Raw genomic sequence first — 15,976 nt, 5'->3', positions numbered from 1 at the left:
CACAAAGCAGCTCATGCATTGCTTATTAGTTGAAATACATACAGGGTGGTCAGAAACATCCTGAAAAGCTTGTAGGGTGGTCGTAGAGTAGGTTGTACTGAGAAACAACTGTTAAGTAAAATAAAAATTAAGACACATTGTACCATTTCTATGATAATTAGCACTGAAGTCAGATGAAGTAATGTGCTCACACTCGAAAGCTGCATGCATCAGCTGTGTTGTAATCTGTGAGAATGCACCATGAAAGAGCTGTACTGTGAACTTCTGACAGAGCCCGCCATAGGTGAGTGCCTATTTAAACCCTGCCACACTATGCTCACGCTCAGTTATCATGTTATTACTACTTGCATACATTTGTCTTATCTTATTGTGTTCAATGTATATTATGGTGATTGGTCCTCCGTTGCTTCTACAATGCCTCATAGTACTACTGACGAGTTTTTATGCAGGCTGGTTGATCAGCAAGGGGTTCTTACTGCGGTGTTGCAGCATCTTCGTTAAAAGCAGGAGGCATTCGCCACAGTATAACACAATCAAACCCTAACATTGGAAACGTTTGCCTCTGTTTTGACCAATTCAGGTCTGTCTCAATCTATGTCACCTGCTACGTTGCCACTTACACCTCCTGCCCCTACCACAGTTGTTTACACCCCCCCATTTCCAGCTTATGATGTGTCTGTCAAAGAATGGAAAGCCTATGAAAAAGCAGTTGAGGCAGCATTTTCATGTGTTTGGATTGATGTTATCGTATGCCGCACTTCCTTTTTGTCTTCATTATCACCTCGCATTTATCAGTTCCTTTGCCAACTGGCCCCCCTGCACAATCGGTCTTCACTCTCTTTTGATAACATGTGCAACATTCTTCCAAATACTACTGTAATAGGATGCACATCATTGCCATTTGAGTCAAGTTCTACTGGTGTCGCAAGAAACTGGAACATTCCTATAAGACTTGGCAGCTGAGCTTCACAGTTTAAGCTGTTGTCGTCACTTTGTCACTGATGTACATAACGAGTCATATGCCAACCAAATGGTTTGCAATGCAATCATTCGGTTGGCCTCAATCATGAGGATCATAAGCAGGCCATTCAATGTGAAAACCCACACTCTCCCATGACTATTACACAAGTGTTTGAGGTTTCGAGGGCTGCAGGTACTCAGACTGAATCGTGGAGTGAGGTTGCAGAACTTCAACCACCTTTCCCCACTGCTTGTCCAGCGGTTCACCAGGGGACAATACGGTGGCAGTGGTCCAAGGACGAGCAAAACATCACAGTGGCCGGCCCTATTCACTAGGGCAGCTATGGCTGCAGCAGCAGCACAACATGCCCAGTAATGAACAACAATGCAAGTGCTCCATGCTCCTCTCTTGTTCATCATGTTTTGTCACTCATGAGGCCAGACTGTCCTAAGTGGTGGGCCATTTGCTGCCAGTGCAACAAAATGGGCCAAATTTCTCCTGTTTGTAACACAAACCCTTTAGCACCAGGGTCCCATACATTAGTCAGTTACAATAAACATAGCATTCCAATATTGGGTAGTTTCTTGGCCCCAGTCACGTATAAACCTGTGGTTTGTCCAATGACTGTTCTGGTGGTGAGCAATGCATGCGCTGAAAATTTGTTTGGTTTGGATACCTTTAACCTTTTTGGGTTCACTATTTCTGAAGAAGTTAATCTCGTCTCTGATCAAGTGCCTTGTACACAACTCGACTCTTTATACTCTGAATTTCCACACCCGTTTTCCACAGGCTTGGGCTGTGTCAATAATTTCAAAGCCAATCTCACTATGAAACCTTCAGCCAGACCTCTTTTCTTTTGGGTTTACCCAGTTCCAATGCACTCAGTGACCAAGTGAATGTGGAGCTCAACCACCTCATGGCCTCTGGGGTAATCCAACTAACTGCATCCAGTGAGTGGGCTACCCCCTTAGTCATCATCAACAAGCAATCAGGATGGTTACATCTTTGTGGCGATTTCAAAGTTTCTGTCAATGCCCAGTCTATCATTGACATGTCTCCCTTGCCATACCATGACAAACCTTTTGCCATGGTTGCTGGTCCAGTACTTTTCCTAGATTGATCTCACCAACGCATATTTGCAGCTTCCTGTTGATGCTGACTCTCAATGACTCTTGGTTGTTAAATGGTTTTTGGCTTGTCTCAATACTTGTGGTTACCATTTGGCATGGCCAGCACCCTCCGATTTTTCAACCATATCTCTAACATCTCACAAGGTCTGTGCCACCTATCTGGATGGTATTATGGTCTCCGGCTGCTCCACTGCTGAACATCTCAACAACTTATGTGTGCTCTTTTTGGTGTTGCAGGCCGCCAAGTTAAAATTAAATTTGGAAAAGTGCCACTTCTTTCAGGCTTCTATAGTTTATATTGGGTTCAAGGTCTCTAGTGCTGGTATCAAACCCCTTGTCACAATGTCTCTGACATTGTGGCTCTTCCGCAACCTGTCAGTCAAGGAACTACAAGTTTTTTTTTTTTTAAGTAAGACTGCTTATTATCACCAGCTTTTGCTAGGCGCAGTGTCAGTTGCACAATGGTGACATGTTTTGCTGCATAAGGGGACATATTTCCACTGCTCATATGGACAGCATTTTCCAAACTCAAGTCTATGTTACAGTCTGCACCTTGCCTTGTAATCTATCAACTGGGTCAACATTTAGTGTTAGCAATAGATCATTCCAGCATGGGCTGGGAGCAGTGTTAGGCAATAAATATTCTGAAGGTACTAAGCAGCCTATTGCATGCATGTCGAAGACACTTAATTTGGCTCAGACTAGATATTCACAAATATAGAATGAAGCACTCGCCATTGTTTACGCCTTCAAAAAGTTTCATGTTTTCCTGTATTATGTAAAATTCCATCTCATCACAGATCACAAGACATTAGTTTTGCTGTTTAGCCCCTCAGTGTTGTTGCCCAGTACAACTACGAGAGTCACTTCTGCCCCACAATTAAACATGTGAATGCTGACAAGCTCTCCTGTCTTCCAGCCGGTCCAGACTCAGTTTTTGATCAGGAGGAGTTACTCTGTTTCCACATTGATGAGTGCACTCAACAAACTATTGGTGATTTCCAATCACTAGAACTTTGGCTGTGCTACTGATCTGATTTTACAGAAAGTGATACACTGTGTAAAACACGGCTGGCCTGTGGTGCTTCCATCGCAGGCATCAGACCCCCTCCATAACTACTGTGTATTTCAGCATTGTTTCTCTGTCACTGGCCACGTTCTACTTCTCAATACAGACTATTCAGCTCCTCATCTAGTGGTTCCCTAAGCTCTCCATCATTCAGATATCCTGCAATTGCTACACACTGATCACTGGGAGTGGGGGTGGGGGGGGGGGGTGTCATGCACAAAGGCATTAGCCAGTCGTCATATTTTTTGGTATGGTTTGGGTGGCGACATCACTTGTTTAGTTACAACATGTTCTGAATGCACAATGCAGCAAGCTGCCCTGTAGGCAACATTGTCTCCGTGGTCGCAACCTTCACAGGCCTGGAACTATCTACACACCGATTTTGCCGGCCTTTTCCTTAATGCATACTGGCTAATAGTAATTGACGCATTCTTTCAGCTCCTATATGTTGTTTATTTGCCTGTCAACTTCAGCTGCTGCCACCGTGGCAGCACAGACAAAAAATATTTTCATTGATGGACTTCCAGCAGTGTTGGCCTCTTTTAATGGCCCTCAGTTTGTGTTACAAGAGTTTGCCTCCTACTGTGATGCCCATGGGATTTGTCACATTTTCACCCCACCCTTTCACTTGCAGTCCAACATTAAGTTGGAACATTCAACATGCTAATGTAAAAGTATGTGACTAAGTCCCTGTCTGACAATTCCTGGGATCAATTTCTGTCTTCCTATCAGTACACTCTATTTGGCAACAACAGCCCTGCTGGACTGCTCCACAGGAGTTAACCCTGGATGCTCATGCACCTCCTATGACCCAACCAGGGACGTCAACCTGTGGAGCTGTCTTCCTTTTCCAGCTCGGGTTGGCTGTCCGGACATGCAGGTTTGGTCATCGCCCAAAATGTATTCCTGCCATCACCTCCTGATGCTGCAGCTGCCATCTCTGATGACATCCATATGGAGAAGAGCTCTGTGCACGTCACTATGACCAGTTGTGCCGGTGCATGGATGACTGGACAAGCCTAGCTGGAACTCCGACACCACCATGCCAGTCTGCCTTGCTCTATGGATCACCTTATGTGGTTGAGTCCCTGACACGACATACGAGGGATCCCCTGTCACCAGTGGACGAATATGGTGCACCATATCGGTTGCCACGAGAAGGCAGACTGCAATGCTGCCCACACCCAAAGTACTTCTGACCATATGTCCCATTATCAGCACGCCATCTCCGATAGAGCTTTGCAGAGGAGAATGTCAAGGACATCTCGTGAATCTGAGCTGTTCCCCAAGGGAAGAGGAATGAAGTAATGCATCCACACTTGAAAGCTGTGTGCAGTAGCAGTGTGTTATCATCAGTGAAAGTGCACCACAAAAGAGCAATATTGTGAACTTCCGATAGAGCCTTCCATGCGTTAGTGCCTATTTAAACTGCACTACACTAACACTCGGTTATCATGTTATTACTGCTTCCTTACATTTGCCTTATCTTATTGTGTTCATTGTATGTTATGGTGATTGGTGTGCATGCCACAGTTTAATAAAGTTGAACTAACATTCTTGGTTGTGTTGTGTCCAATTTAAATTAGCCAATCACACCACTGCATGCACAAATTCAAGTAGCCTGCCAGAGATGGTGACACCAAACATGTTCTTTGTTTAGTTTCCTAACATCAAACAAGAGAACAATACAAAAACTTGACATGGCGTGATAGTAAGGATCCAACCCAAGCCAAAGGCTGAGCAGTCTCATCTGCTATCATCTACGCCATTAAAAAAAATTGACATTAGTTGTATCTGGCAGACAGTTTCAATCTGCATGCACAACAGCCTGATTGGCTAATTTCAATGGCAATTAACTTGTAAATGGCACAACGTACTGACTTTTTTTCTTAACAGTTTTTTCTCAGCATAAGCTACCCTGAAACATCTTTACAAGGTTGTCAGACTATTTCTGACCATCCTGTATATACCTCTTGGATCACCTTCAATAGAACAATTTGGCAACAAAGCTATGACATGTAGCGGACATGAGTTGCAGAAAAAGGAATAATTCAAAACTGAAGTATCATATAAGAGTGCAGTCAGACAAATTTCCTTTCTTGTCATTAGTCCATCAAATACAGACAATATTTCTGATCTAAGTTCTTTCTGCTTTCAGATATGGCCCTACCTTCTATTCAGTAGGAAATTATTCCTGTGGTTGGTCTGTGGTAGGAGGAGGAGGAGGAGGAGGAGGTGGTGGTGGTGGTGGTGGTGGTGGGTGTAATGGATAGTTCTTGTACCTTGGACAACCACAATGGAATTACTCATGTGGTACAGGACTGGAACCAGGATTGGAATAGGGATGGACAAGAATATTCTGTAAGTTGGGCCAGTAGCACAATACTACTTTGGATGAGACTGATAGGATTTTGGCTAGGATATCCCTCATTTCAGAGCACAATGAGAGGTTCTTGATGCTGTGTCGAGGGCTTGTGCCTACTCAAGACAGCAACCAAGGACACAGACAAGTTACGCGGGCACAGACTTTTGCATGGGACAGCTCTTCAGATGACAAAACAAGGGATGGCAATGCTCTACCTGGCCACCAGGGGGCAACCTGAGCACTATCAGAGGTCACTGGCCCCAAGAACCTTTTCTCCTCCACCGGTTACGAGACCAAAAGTAGTACTTGCAGTGTCCTCTGACCCAGGCAGTATTTAGGCTAGCACCCAGGCTATGCTCAAGCACTTCACTCCGAGTGAGTTTTCTGGCCCAGGTACTGACAGTAAAAAATAAAAATAAAAAAATAAAAATAAATAAATAAATATCCCATAATCTGGATCTCGCTCTGCAACCACCACTGTGATGCATCCACTGTCCACATTGAACTTCACTTCCAGGAGCTGCCAGCTATGGACCTATGTCATTCTTGGGCTTTACATAGAAGAGACATGGCCTCTGCGCCATGACCAGCAATTGGTTTTTGTAATATTTGTCTTTGTTTTTTGCTGACAATATGCAAGACTTATCTTCTCTGCAGCCCTCTGGGACTTTAATTGTGGCATGCTTAGTGTCTGGGCACTGGACTTTGGAACATTTAATTTATTCTGATATTTTCATGCCTTCAGATGTTATTGTTGTTCTTTCAATATTTAATTACGGACTTGTTTTTAATTACTGTGTTCCAATCTATTTCCACAGCTACAATCTATTTCCATCAGTGAAGATTGTTTATGTGAGTTGCAATAAACTTCATACTCATTTAATATCTTGGTACTTTTCCTATGTTGCCTTTAGCATAGTTGGCTACAAGTTTTTGTCAGTGTCTCACATGTGTGATCTGATCCAGATACACAGTCTTTTGACATGTGTTCTTCCACTTTCAAGTACATTTATTATCATGTAAATTCCAGAATGACAGAAATGGTGGATGTATTTGCCCAAGTGTTGTTTTCATTCCAGCAGATGCAGTGCACCCACGGACTCCTGATCAAGCAGCTGGGGCCTTCTCCACATCACCTCTGGAGTTCTGTGACCGTCTCTCCCACATCAACTGCATTGTCAAGGACTTGCAGGCAGCACCCCCCGCTGTTGCAGTAATTCAACAAGAAGACTGGGTCATGGGCAGCGAACTATATCGCAAGCGTGGAACAGCACTACCTAGCCCGTGGCATCAAAGATGATACCCAAGAGCGCAGCTTCTTTCTGTCAGTCACACACCCAGATGTTTTATTACCTTCTGCAACAACTTATCCTGGAAGTGGAACTTCACACTCTGCCCTAAGGCACATTGAAGTCCAGTTTGTTAGAATATATCGACTCCCAGGTGAATTTGGTGGCAGCCTGCCACAAGCTTTTCAACTGTCATAAACTGAACATGTAGTCTTACTGCGAATGGATTGCTTGCCTCCAGGATTTAACTTGTGACTGCCATTTCCAGTGTAGTAATCCTCAGTGTAAGCAATCATATGTGACGTCCTTGATCCGAGGCGTGATTCTCGTGCATGCCCCCATTGAAGGACTATGCACAGATCTCCTTAAACTAAAAGATCCTTCCTTAGAAATATGTCTTCACATTATCAGATCTTTTGAGCAGTGTTTCAGATTGTCAGCCACCCTGCAGGACCCATCACAAGCATTTGCTACCTGACCAACATGATCTCCTCAATCCACGTCAGGTAACCCCACACAGCTCAGATCCACACACTGCTGGCATAGAGTCAGTGGCCGCATGCCACCCTCAACAGCCCCCTTCCTATAGCCACTGTTTCATTAGTCACCAGAGACACCAGTGCCACACCAGCGCACTATGTGCACCTTTTGTGGGAAAACCTAACAAAGGGCTTAAGTGTGCTGAGTAGTGCTCAGAATGAATGTTGATTGTGCATGTAAGGAACTCTTGGACACAGGGGTGGAAGACAGGACAGGCTTGTTCCCAGATGTATCCAACATTCAATCTGTGCTTCCCTACTAAGAGCAACCTCTATTGCTCACAATAGTCAACAACAACTTGCTCACTGAGTTGCACAGGGTGCTCCGCGACCGTCATAGACTGCCAATATTATTATCACATGGAGCCCCTCCCCTTCAGCCTTCTGACTCTCTGCTGCATAGTTACAGCAGTAACATTAAAGTCAGCAGCCAATTTACAGTCCAAGTTCAGTACTGTTCGACAGCTCTTATGGCCAGGATTATGGTCTTCAGCACTCCTGGAGCCATCAGTCTCTTGGGGCTGGATATGATCAACACTCTTGGCTTAGTCAAGTCACTGGGTGCCAACTCCTGCCTTTTCTAAGTTTAGCTCAGTGGTCACACAACCCTCCTTGGGTGTCAAAGACTTTGAGGCATATGTGGCTCTTCCCTCATCTGTGACACTGAAGTTCTTCGAAGCCGGAAATGTTCCTTTTGTAGTCAGGGACAAACTTCAACTACAGCTACAGTGGTTGCAGGATGAGGGTATTCTCATTCCCTTTCACAAAAGCCTATGGGCCACCCCCATTGTCTTGTAGAAAAACCAAATGGTGCACTGCACATTTGCAGGGACTTCAAGACAATCACTAATGTACAATCTGTCATACATGCTTATCCTATTCCCAAGGCAGGGGACATAATGATCTACCTCTCATGGGTGGTAAAGCGTTTGCCAAGACCGACCTCCATGAAGCATATCTCCAACTTCTACTAGCCAAGAATTCCCAATGCTTCCTTTTGGGCTGTTTTACCATAATAGACTTCTCTTTTGCATTGCCACTACTCCAGCGATTTTTCAGCACTATTTCAAGCACCTCGCCTGCAGTGCAGCACTCATGATGAACTCTTTATATGACATTCTCATTTTGGGCAAGGACACACAGGACTTGGCTCACAACCTGCACACACTGTTCATGGTCCTCCCACAGGCCAATCTCAAATAGACAAGTGCTGTTTTTTTTCTTTTTGTTCATCAAGTGGAATACCTGGTTTTTAGTACCTGAGGTATCTGCCCTATGCCATAGTATATTGAGGCAGTGAAAAACTTTCAGGCCCTAACTAACACATGCCAACTGAAACCAGTGTTGGGGCAGCTCAAGTATTACTGTAAATTTATTCTGCATGCAGCAGCCATTGCAGAACCCTTACACCACCTCTTATGCAAAATAGTTTGCTGGCAGTGGACCCTGGCATGTGATAACGCTTTCTGGGACTTGGTACAAGCCATCCTCTGCCCCAAGTGCCTTATGGCGTACAACCCCACCAAGCCCCAATCTTGGCAGCTTATGCATTGGATTACGGGTTAGAAGTGGTCCTGTCAAATGTGACTGACGAGGTCCACAGCTGCCATTTCACGCTGTTCACAGGCCAAAAACCTCTTACACCTTCTTTTAAAAGTGTCGGCAAACATTTCAACCAAAATGGCACACCACCATCATTGGCGGACTCTGTTTCTTTCATGCTGTAATTATGACTTCAGTAACATTCGACACTCCAACATGCTATTGCCGACCTTCACTCACATCTGCCCCTGGGCCAGGGCTGTGTCTCTGATGCAGACTCCAAATTCTGCTTCCACCTGGACATAGCCATGGGCAACCTACTGCTGGACATGAAGTTCATCATGTGCCACATTACTGAGGACCCAGTGCTCCAGGAGGTACTCTGCCTGGTGCAAGCAGTTTGGCACCAGACTGCAAGCAGCTGTGACATCCAGAGGTCGAGGCCTACAGGTGTCACTGGAATGAGCTCTCTGCCCTCAGATTGAACTACTGCTACATGGGGACAACAGTCGCACCAAGGTCGAGATCCTAAAAACCCTCCACCAACATATCTTGTGTCTCTTGCAAGTCAGGCACTGGGGGATTGTACTCACCATGTACCTTGCCTACCAATAAGTCTACAGGTGGGGGCATAGATGTGGCGATCATCCACACAGGCCATCCTTCCAAGTTGTCTTTTTTTTTTTTTTTTTTTTTTTTTATGACAGATATTTCTGCTCCCCGGTAAGAGCTAAACCTGGATTTTGCAGGTACTCCTGGTTAATCACCACAATGCTCACAGTGATTTCCCCTATGTCTCAAACATGTCTACCATGTCTGTAGATCATTCAAACCCTGTCCCACATTTTTCAATTGAAGGCTACCAGGAACTATTGTCATGGATAACGCCCCTCAATTTGTTTCTGTGGAATTCCCCATTTTCTGTGAAGCAAATGCCATAACTCACCAATACACATTGTGCACTTCCACCCTGCTTCTAATGGTCTAGCTGAATGCTTTGTACATACCTTTAAATCCCAATTGCACAAGTTCCAGCACCATCACACTCTGGATGATGCCCTTACACTCTTCCTGGCTTTTTATTGTTGCACTCCCCAGGACAGGTCAATCCCATCAGAAAAACTCACGACTAACCACATCAGTCACAATTATCTATCATCCACCTCACTAGCATCCATGCCCTCGTCTAAGCAGTCCAATTGCCACTGTTTCTCTCTCCAAGAGCCCATGTGAGCCCTTATCTTCACCAAAAGCTGCCAGTATTGGTTTCTTGCAGTCATTTCCAGTCTTCTGGGCTGAGCCAAGTTGAGGTGACACTTAAAGACGGTACGGTGTGCTATAAGGACATTAACCAAACGCAGCCTTCCTGAGGACCTCTTCCTAGATCCGGTAGTCTACCATTGTATTTTGGAGCCCTCCACAATTCCCATCCCACACACCTGTCTAATCTCTGGACTGTGGCTAGCTCCTTGGAGGGATCCTCAGCCACTCCACACATCACACCAGCATCAACATCGGTAGTGGTGGAGCTCAGCACCCCAGCCATCCTGGCTAAAAGCAGGGAGCCAGCTTCTTCCAGGGACGTCAAGATGTGTTACCACCTCTCCTCCCCTTCAGGAGGGAAATGGGGGGGGCGGGGGAGAGGGAGAGGAAGAAATGCTGAGGGGATGGCTACACTCTGTCAGGCCAACAATCACCAACACAAGCACCTCCAGCAGTCACTGGCCTCATGCACCTTTTCTCCTCTGAGGGCAACATGAATGGTGCCCAGGTTATCATCTGGGCTACTCTCAAGCAGTTCACTCCAAGTGAGTCTCTTGGGCCATGCACCAATTGCATACACATTCCCATAATCAAGATCTCACTTTCGAGTTGCCACTATGGTGATGGTCCCATCCACATCGACTTTCGCCTCCAGAAGCTGCCACCTACAGACCTACACCATTCTTGGTTTATGCACTGAAGAGACATGCCTTCCAATGCTGTGACCAGCAACTGGACTTTTCTTTGGTTATCGTTGGCAATACACCAGACTTAATTTTTTGTGCATCCCTTACTTTTGCATGTCACTTCTGAACTTTGATTGCCACATGCTTAGTGTTTGGATATTGGATTTTAGAACTTTCCATTTACTCTGACATTTACAGGCCTTCAGCCTTCAGATATTATTGTTGTTATTTCAATATTTGATGAGTGACTTGTTTTCAATTATTGTTTTATACACTAATTCCCATGGAGAAGACTGTTCAAGTGTGTTACAATAAACATCATGGTCATTTTATACCTGATTATTTTTCCCACACTGCCTTCAGTGGACATGTCGCTTGGTCACTCGAAGCCTAATGAAGGATGTGATCAAGCTTTTCAAGGCTAGGGTGATAATGAGTGACCAGAGCACTGCTGGTCAGCAGCTGGTTAACAGTTTTACTGATGTCAGAGGAAGTGATTCATGGGGGATCTGTTTATGGATAAACTGGGCAGAATACTGTCTGTCAAAAAAAGGTTTTGGTAAGGTTTTTGGTATATTTCAGCAACTACTGCTTTCCAATACCAATGAGGTGTGTTGGGGTGGTGAAGCTGTAAGGGAGAGTCTTTTTGAGATGGAAGGGGTGACAGCTGTCAAACAGGAAGTATTGTTCGTGGTCAGTGCACTTGATATGAGCAGATATACCTATGGAGTTATCTGAGAGGTGGAGATCAACATCTAGGAAGATGGCGCATTGAACTGAGAAGCACCGTATGAAGTCAATTAGGGAGTACGTTTTGAACTTATGAAGAAAAGAGGAAAGGTTGTCCTTGGCTTGAGTCCAGATCATGAAAATGTCATCAATGAATCTGAAGAATCTGAACCAGGCAAGGGGTTTCAGAAGTTGATTGTATAGGAAGGATTCTTCCAGATTTCCCATTAATCAGCTGGCATAGGATCGTGCCATGTGAGTACCAATGGCAGTACCATGGATTTGTTTTCAGATTTGGCCTTCCAAAGCGAAATAACTGTGAGTCAGGATGTGGTTGATTAGGAGGATTAAGAAAGACGTGGTGGATTTGGTATCAGGAGGATGTAGGAAAAGGTAGTTTCAGTCAATTGGATCTAGAGACCAATGACCTCAATAATGGGTCATAAATTGAGAACACAGTTGGAAAAATAAACCAGAGATCAATGTTTTATTTTAAGGAGAGGACTTTTAGAAGAAAGACATTTACAAACATTTCAAGTTTTCTGTGAGATTGGACATTCTGAAAAATACAAGCTTACACAATTGCTTTCTAAACTTTTTTTTATAATAGTCATAGAAGCTCCATTATATTTCCACAAATTATAAGGCAAACCCTGAAATACACTTACAGGCATTTCAGACAAATGCTGCATCATCATCTGTAACATTCATTGTGTGTTCTAAAATTACTTTCAGATGTTGTTCTTATACATCAGCTGTGGACAAAAGCTCTCTATCTGTATCCTGATAAGTACAAGAAGGGAACCTCTGTACATTTCTCACAAACACTGAGGAATTTCTGGTGTTCGAGGAAAAGCATGTTAGCGAGTGTATCACTTAATACCCTAATGTATGGGAAATTTTAACTCTGTGTGTGACTTTCCATACTCCCGATAACACGTTTTCTCAAGTCTTTCACTTGCCCAAACACTCTGTCAGAAAGTACATGTCTGGTAAGAAAGAGGAGATGACACAACTGCCATAAACCACAGGTGTGACCATGGTAGTCAGATGAAAATAGAAGTCATCAATATGTGGTAATTAGTCCACTCTGGTGACATAACTTCTCAGATGTTTAATCAAGACACAAGTATGAAGAGGAATGAGAAATGGGCATCAACAGTTTGTATTCCTAAAGGACAAGTGAATGTCAGGAGAAAATCAAAACCCACACACAATTCAATGACAAGCAGAGACAGGATAAGTAAACTGAAAGTTGGGAATTCAGGTCCACTCATGATATCTTCAAGATCTGGATCTATGGTCAAGACACACTATCCTTATACCTCCATAGCCTCAAGATCTTCTCTCTCATCTGCTTCACCTGGTCCATCTTCCCAGAAGTTGACCTCCATCTCTTTCAGGGATGCATAAAAACCTCTGCTCATATCAAGCTCACTTTTGATATGTGTCATTCTTTCCACATTTTAATGTCTCGCTCATATGTACAGCCACTCATAGATAACACATATGAAAAAACAAACAATCCTTTGCCCAGTTTACTGAAGGTCTTAATACAGCCTCCACAGATAACCATTACCCTCCAAACCTAATCTGTAAATGTATCTCGTATGTCCTAAGACCTGTCCTATGCACTCACAAAACACATTGCTTTCCAATTCCGTCACAGACATATACTATCCTATTAGGGGCAGGGCCACCTATGAAAACAGACGTATCACATATGAGCTCTACTGTGACTTTTGCACAGCCACTTTATGTGAGCTTGACCACCAAACCAGCTGTACACCCAATATACACCCCACTCCCACACTGTAGCCAAGAGCAGAGTTGACCGCCCTGTGGCAGAGCACACTGCTGAGCACAAGATGATGGATTTCAGTGGTTGCTTCCTATCTTAACTCTTTCTCCCAGCAACAGTGTCTTTGATTTATGTACATAGTATTGTGCTTACAACGCATTCTTTAATCTCATAAACCTACTGGACTCAATCTTCACTAGCTCCTGACCAATTCCACCTCCAACCCTGCCACATAACCCATTCTGTAGTCACACCCTTGTCTCTGCAGTCTCCATGTGCCTCTGTTCTATCTCCCATTCTCAATCACCACCTTCATATCATTCTGCACCACACACAACTCCTCCTGCTTGTGACCCAAAACAAGCTCACCAGTTCCATATTACTATCTAGTTTGTCTGCTGCCTCTCCCCCAGATGTCATCACTCTTCCCTCAAGTCCTCTAATCCTCTTCTGTCACCTCACTCTCTCCTACCAGCCCCTCAGCCCAGTCTAGCTGCAGTATTGGTAAAATGTAGTTGACTGAACCCATAGAGATGTACATGTGTTATGTGTATACTGTATTATTTAGTTCTGAATATGGACATCATCCAAAACTAGCCAAATTTTGCAGTCATGTTTATGTGCCTATCAACCACTCAATACCTCAATTATAAGGTGATTTGTTAGCTTTACTCCTACTTTTATTTACATTTCACCAACGTCTTTCCATCATAAGAGTTACACTTCACACAAGGTAAAATTACTCACCTGGATCTGCCAAACCAGTAGTTTCCAGTAGAACATAATCAAATTTTCCTCTCTTTTTCATTAGATTCTCAATAGCTTTCACACCATTGTCCCTGAAACAGTACATACAGTGTTACAATAGTTCCGAGGACTATAGCATTAACTACATGAAGAAAGAAACATATAAGAGACCAGCAATTGTGTGTTTCATATGTCAAAATATTTGTCTCAGGGGCATAACAACAGTCGTGCAGATCCCAATGAAAGTACCTACAGTAGGGGGCCCCTTCCCCATCTTGTACGCTTGGCTACACCCCCATTCCCCATTCAACAAAATGTTGACTACTAATTTCTCTCACAGACCCCCTTTCCCTTAATTAAATACACACTACACTACATCACCCAGGCTGTTTCCCTCCAACTTGAGTAATAAAGTGGAATTAAAAAGAAAAACTTTTATAAAAAAGTCTATTTTTTATACTTTGGTAAAGAAGAAAATAATCTTAGTAACTTTTCTCTGATTTATCAAAACATGAAACAGCTATTCATTCCTACATCACTGCACACAACAAATACTGCATACTGCCCAGGTATGTCTTAATTCAACATAAAACCAAACTGTTTCTTATGAGATTCTGCATTTAACTAATAAAAAAATCTTACTACTTTTAAAATAAAAATTAATTAGTTACAACACATATAAATATCATGAAAGGAAAATAATATAAACATCTAATAAAACATTGCATGATGATACAGGAATAAAAGTAGTATATAAGTGTGAATACCTAAGTAAAAGTTTAAACTTTGAATCAAATGTATGTTCTATGTGGCCTAAATTCTTGTCTCACTTCACTTCAATGAATGTGTCCTAATTCTTTTATGTGTAAATTGGTCCATTATTTCAGACAGATCAATATTTTGTGCTCTTTCACATAATGTACATAAATACATCTATACTCTGTGAATAGTGCTTTGCAGAGGATTCTTTTTACTGACTCATTCATTACAGCCTGTTCCCGTTTCATTACGCTGTAGGGCTGGATTATGTTTTAAGATCTAATGCTACACTCAGTTCATTACATTTCTTACTCATGAATTAAGTTTGGCACAGGCCTAAGAATGGCAATGATGGCATCATATCACAGCTCAACATGTTGGAAGTGCTTATGGGAAAAGTTTTTAAATGTTACCCCTGTGATATGCTGTGAGCAAAAAAATATATAGATGTTCTCACCCATGTCGGAGTATAGGGCATTTTTCAATTACTCTCTTACAGTGTCTTTAAGGGCTAAATTGTAATTTGATCCTTTATTGCACACCATCATGTACACCACTCATGACAGATGTTACTTCACAGCTTACCCAACAATACTTGCTCCGTTTAGTCCCTTTCATTCTGTAGATTCAGATAATTGATACTGGACTCCTATACACGTGGATCTTAGGAGGTAAATGATTCACTTATCTTAACCTCTGAAGGATTTCCAGAACCAGCTTCAGTTATTTTAACACAGTGAAAGACTTCACCTGATTGATATATTTTACTAATTTTTTCCACTTTTCCCTCCATTTCAATTTTTTATGTTTTTCTTTATTTGCTTTGTGCACCATGGGGCATGTTCTTTGGAATCCCCATTTTAATTATGGCCCACTATTATAACTGGGTAATTACCTTAATTATGTGATGACTATTTTCCATATATTCTCTTAAAACTAGCAACACATCATGACAGTTGCAATGCTCAACAATACAGGTGCCCCACATTGAGTAACATCAATGCTTAGAATCAGTCTGAGATGCCACAACTACGTCTTTCTGTGAATGCACAGCATACATTCTGAAAGGCCTATACAATGACCTAGCAAACATGGC

The 15,976-nt window shown here is 43.0% G+C and overlaps 1 protein-coding gene across 1 annotated transcript in view; it reads right to left on the bottom strand.

Annotated features, from left to right (window-relative positions):
- The window catches only part of LOC126484169 (COBW domain-containing protein 1-like), a 519,558-nt gene that overhangs the window by 478,263 nt on the left and 25,319 nt on the right, over positions 1 to 15,976 (bottom strand). Inside the window, exon 3 of the mRNA XM_050107575.1 lies at positions 14,122 to 14,213. Coding sequence (XP_049963532.1) covers positions 14,122 to 14,213 — 92 coding nt within the window. The remainder of the gene's footprint in view (positions 1 to 14,121; positions 14,214 to 15,976) is intronic.

The sequence above is a fragment of the Schistocerca serialis genome, chromosome 6 (genome assembly GCF_023864345.2).
Source record: "Schistocerca serialis cubense isolate TAMUIC-IGC-003099 chromosome 6, iqSchSeri2.2, whole genome shotgun sequence".
NCBI classification, from domain to species: domain Eukaryota; kingdom Metazoa; phylum Arthropoda; class Insecta; order Orthoptera; family Acrididae; genus Schistocerca; species Schistocerca serialis.
The sequence above is the reverse complement of the archived record's forward strand: the minus strand, read 5'-3'. Positions and strand labels throughout refer to the sequence as shown.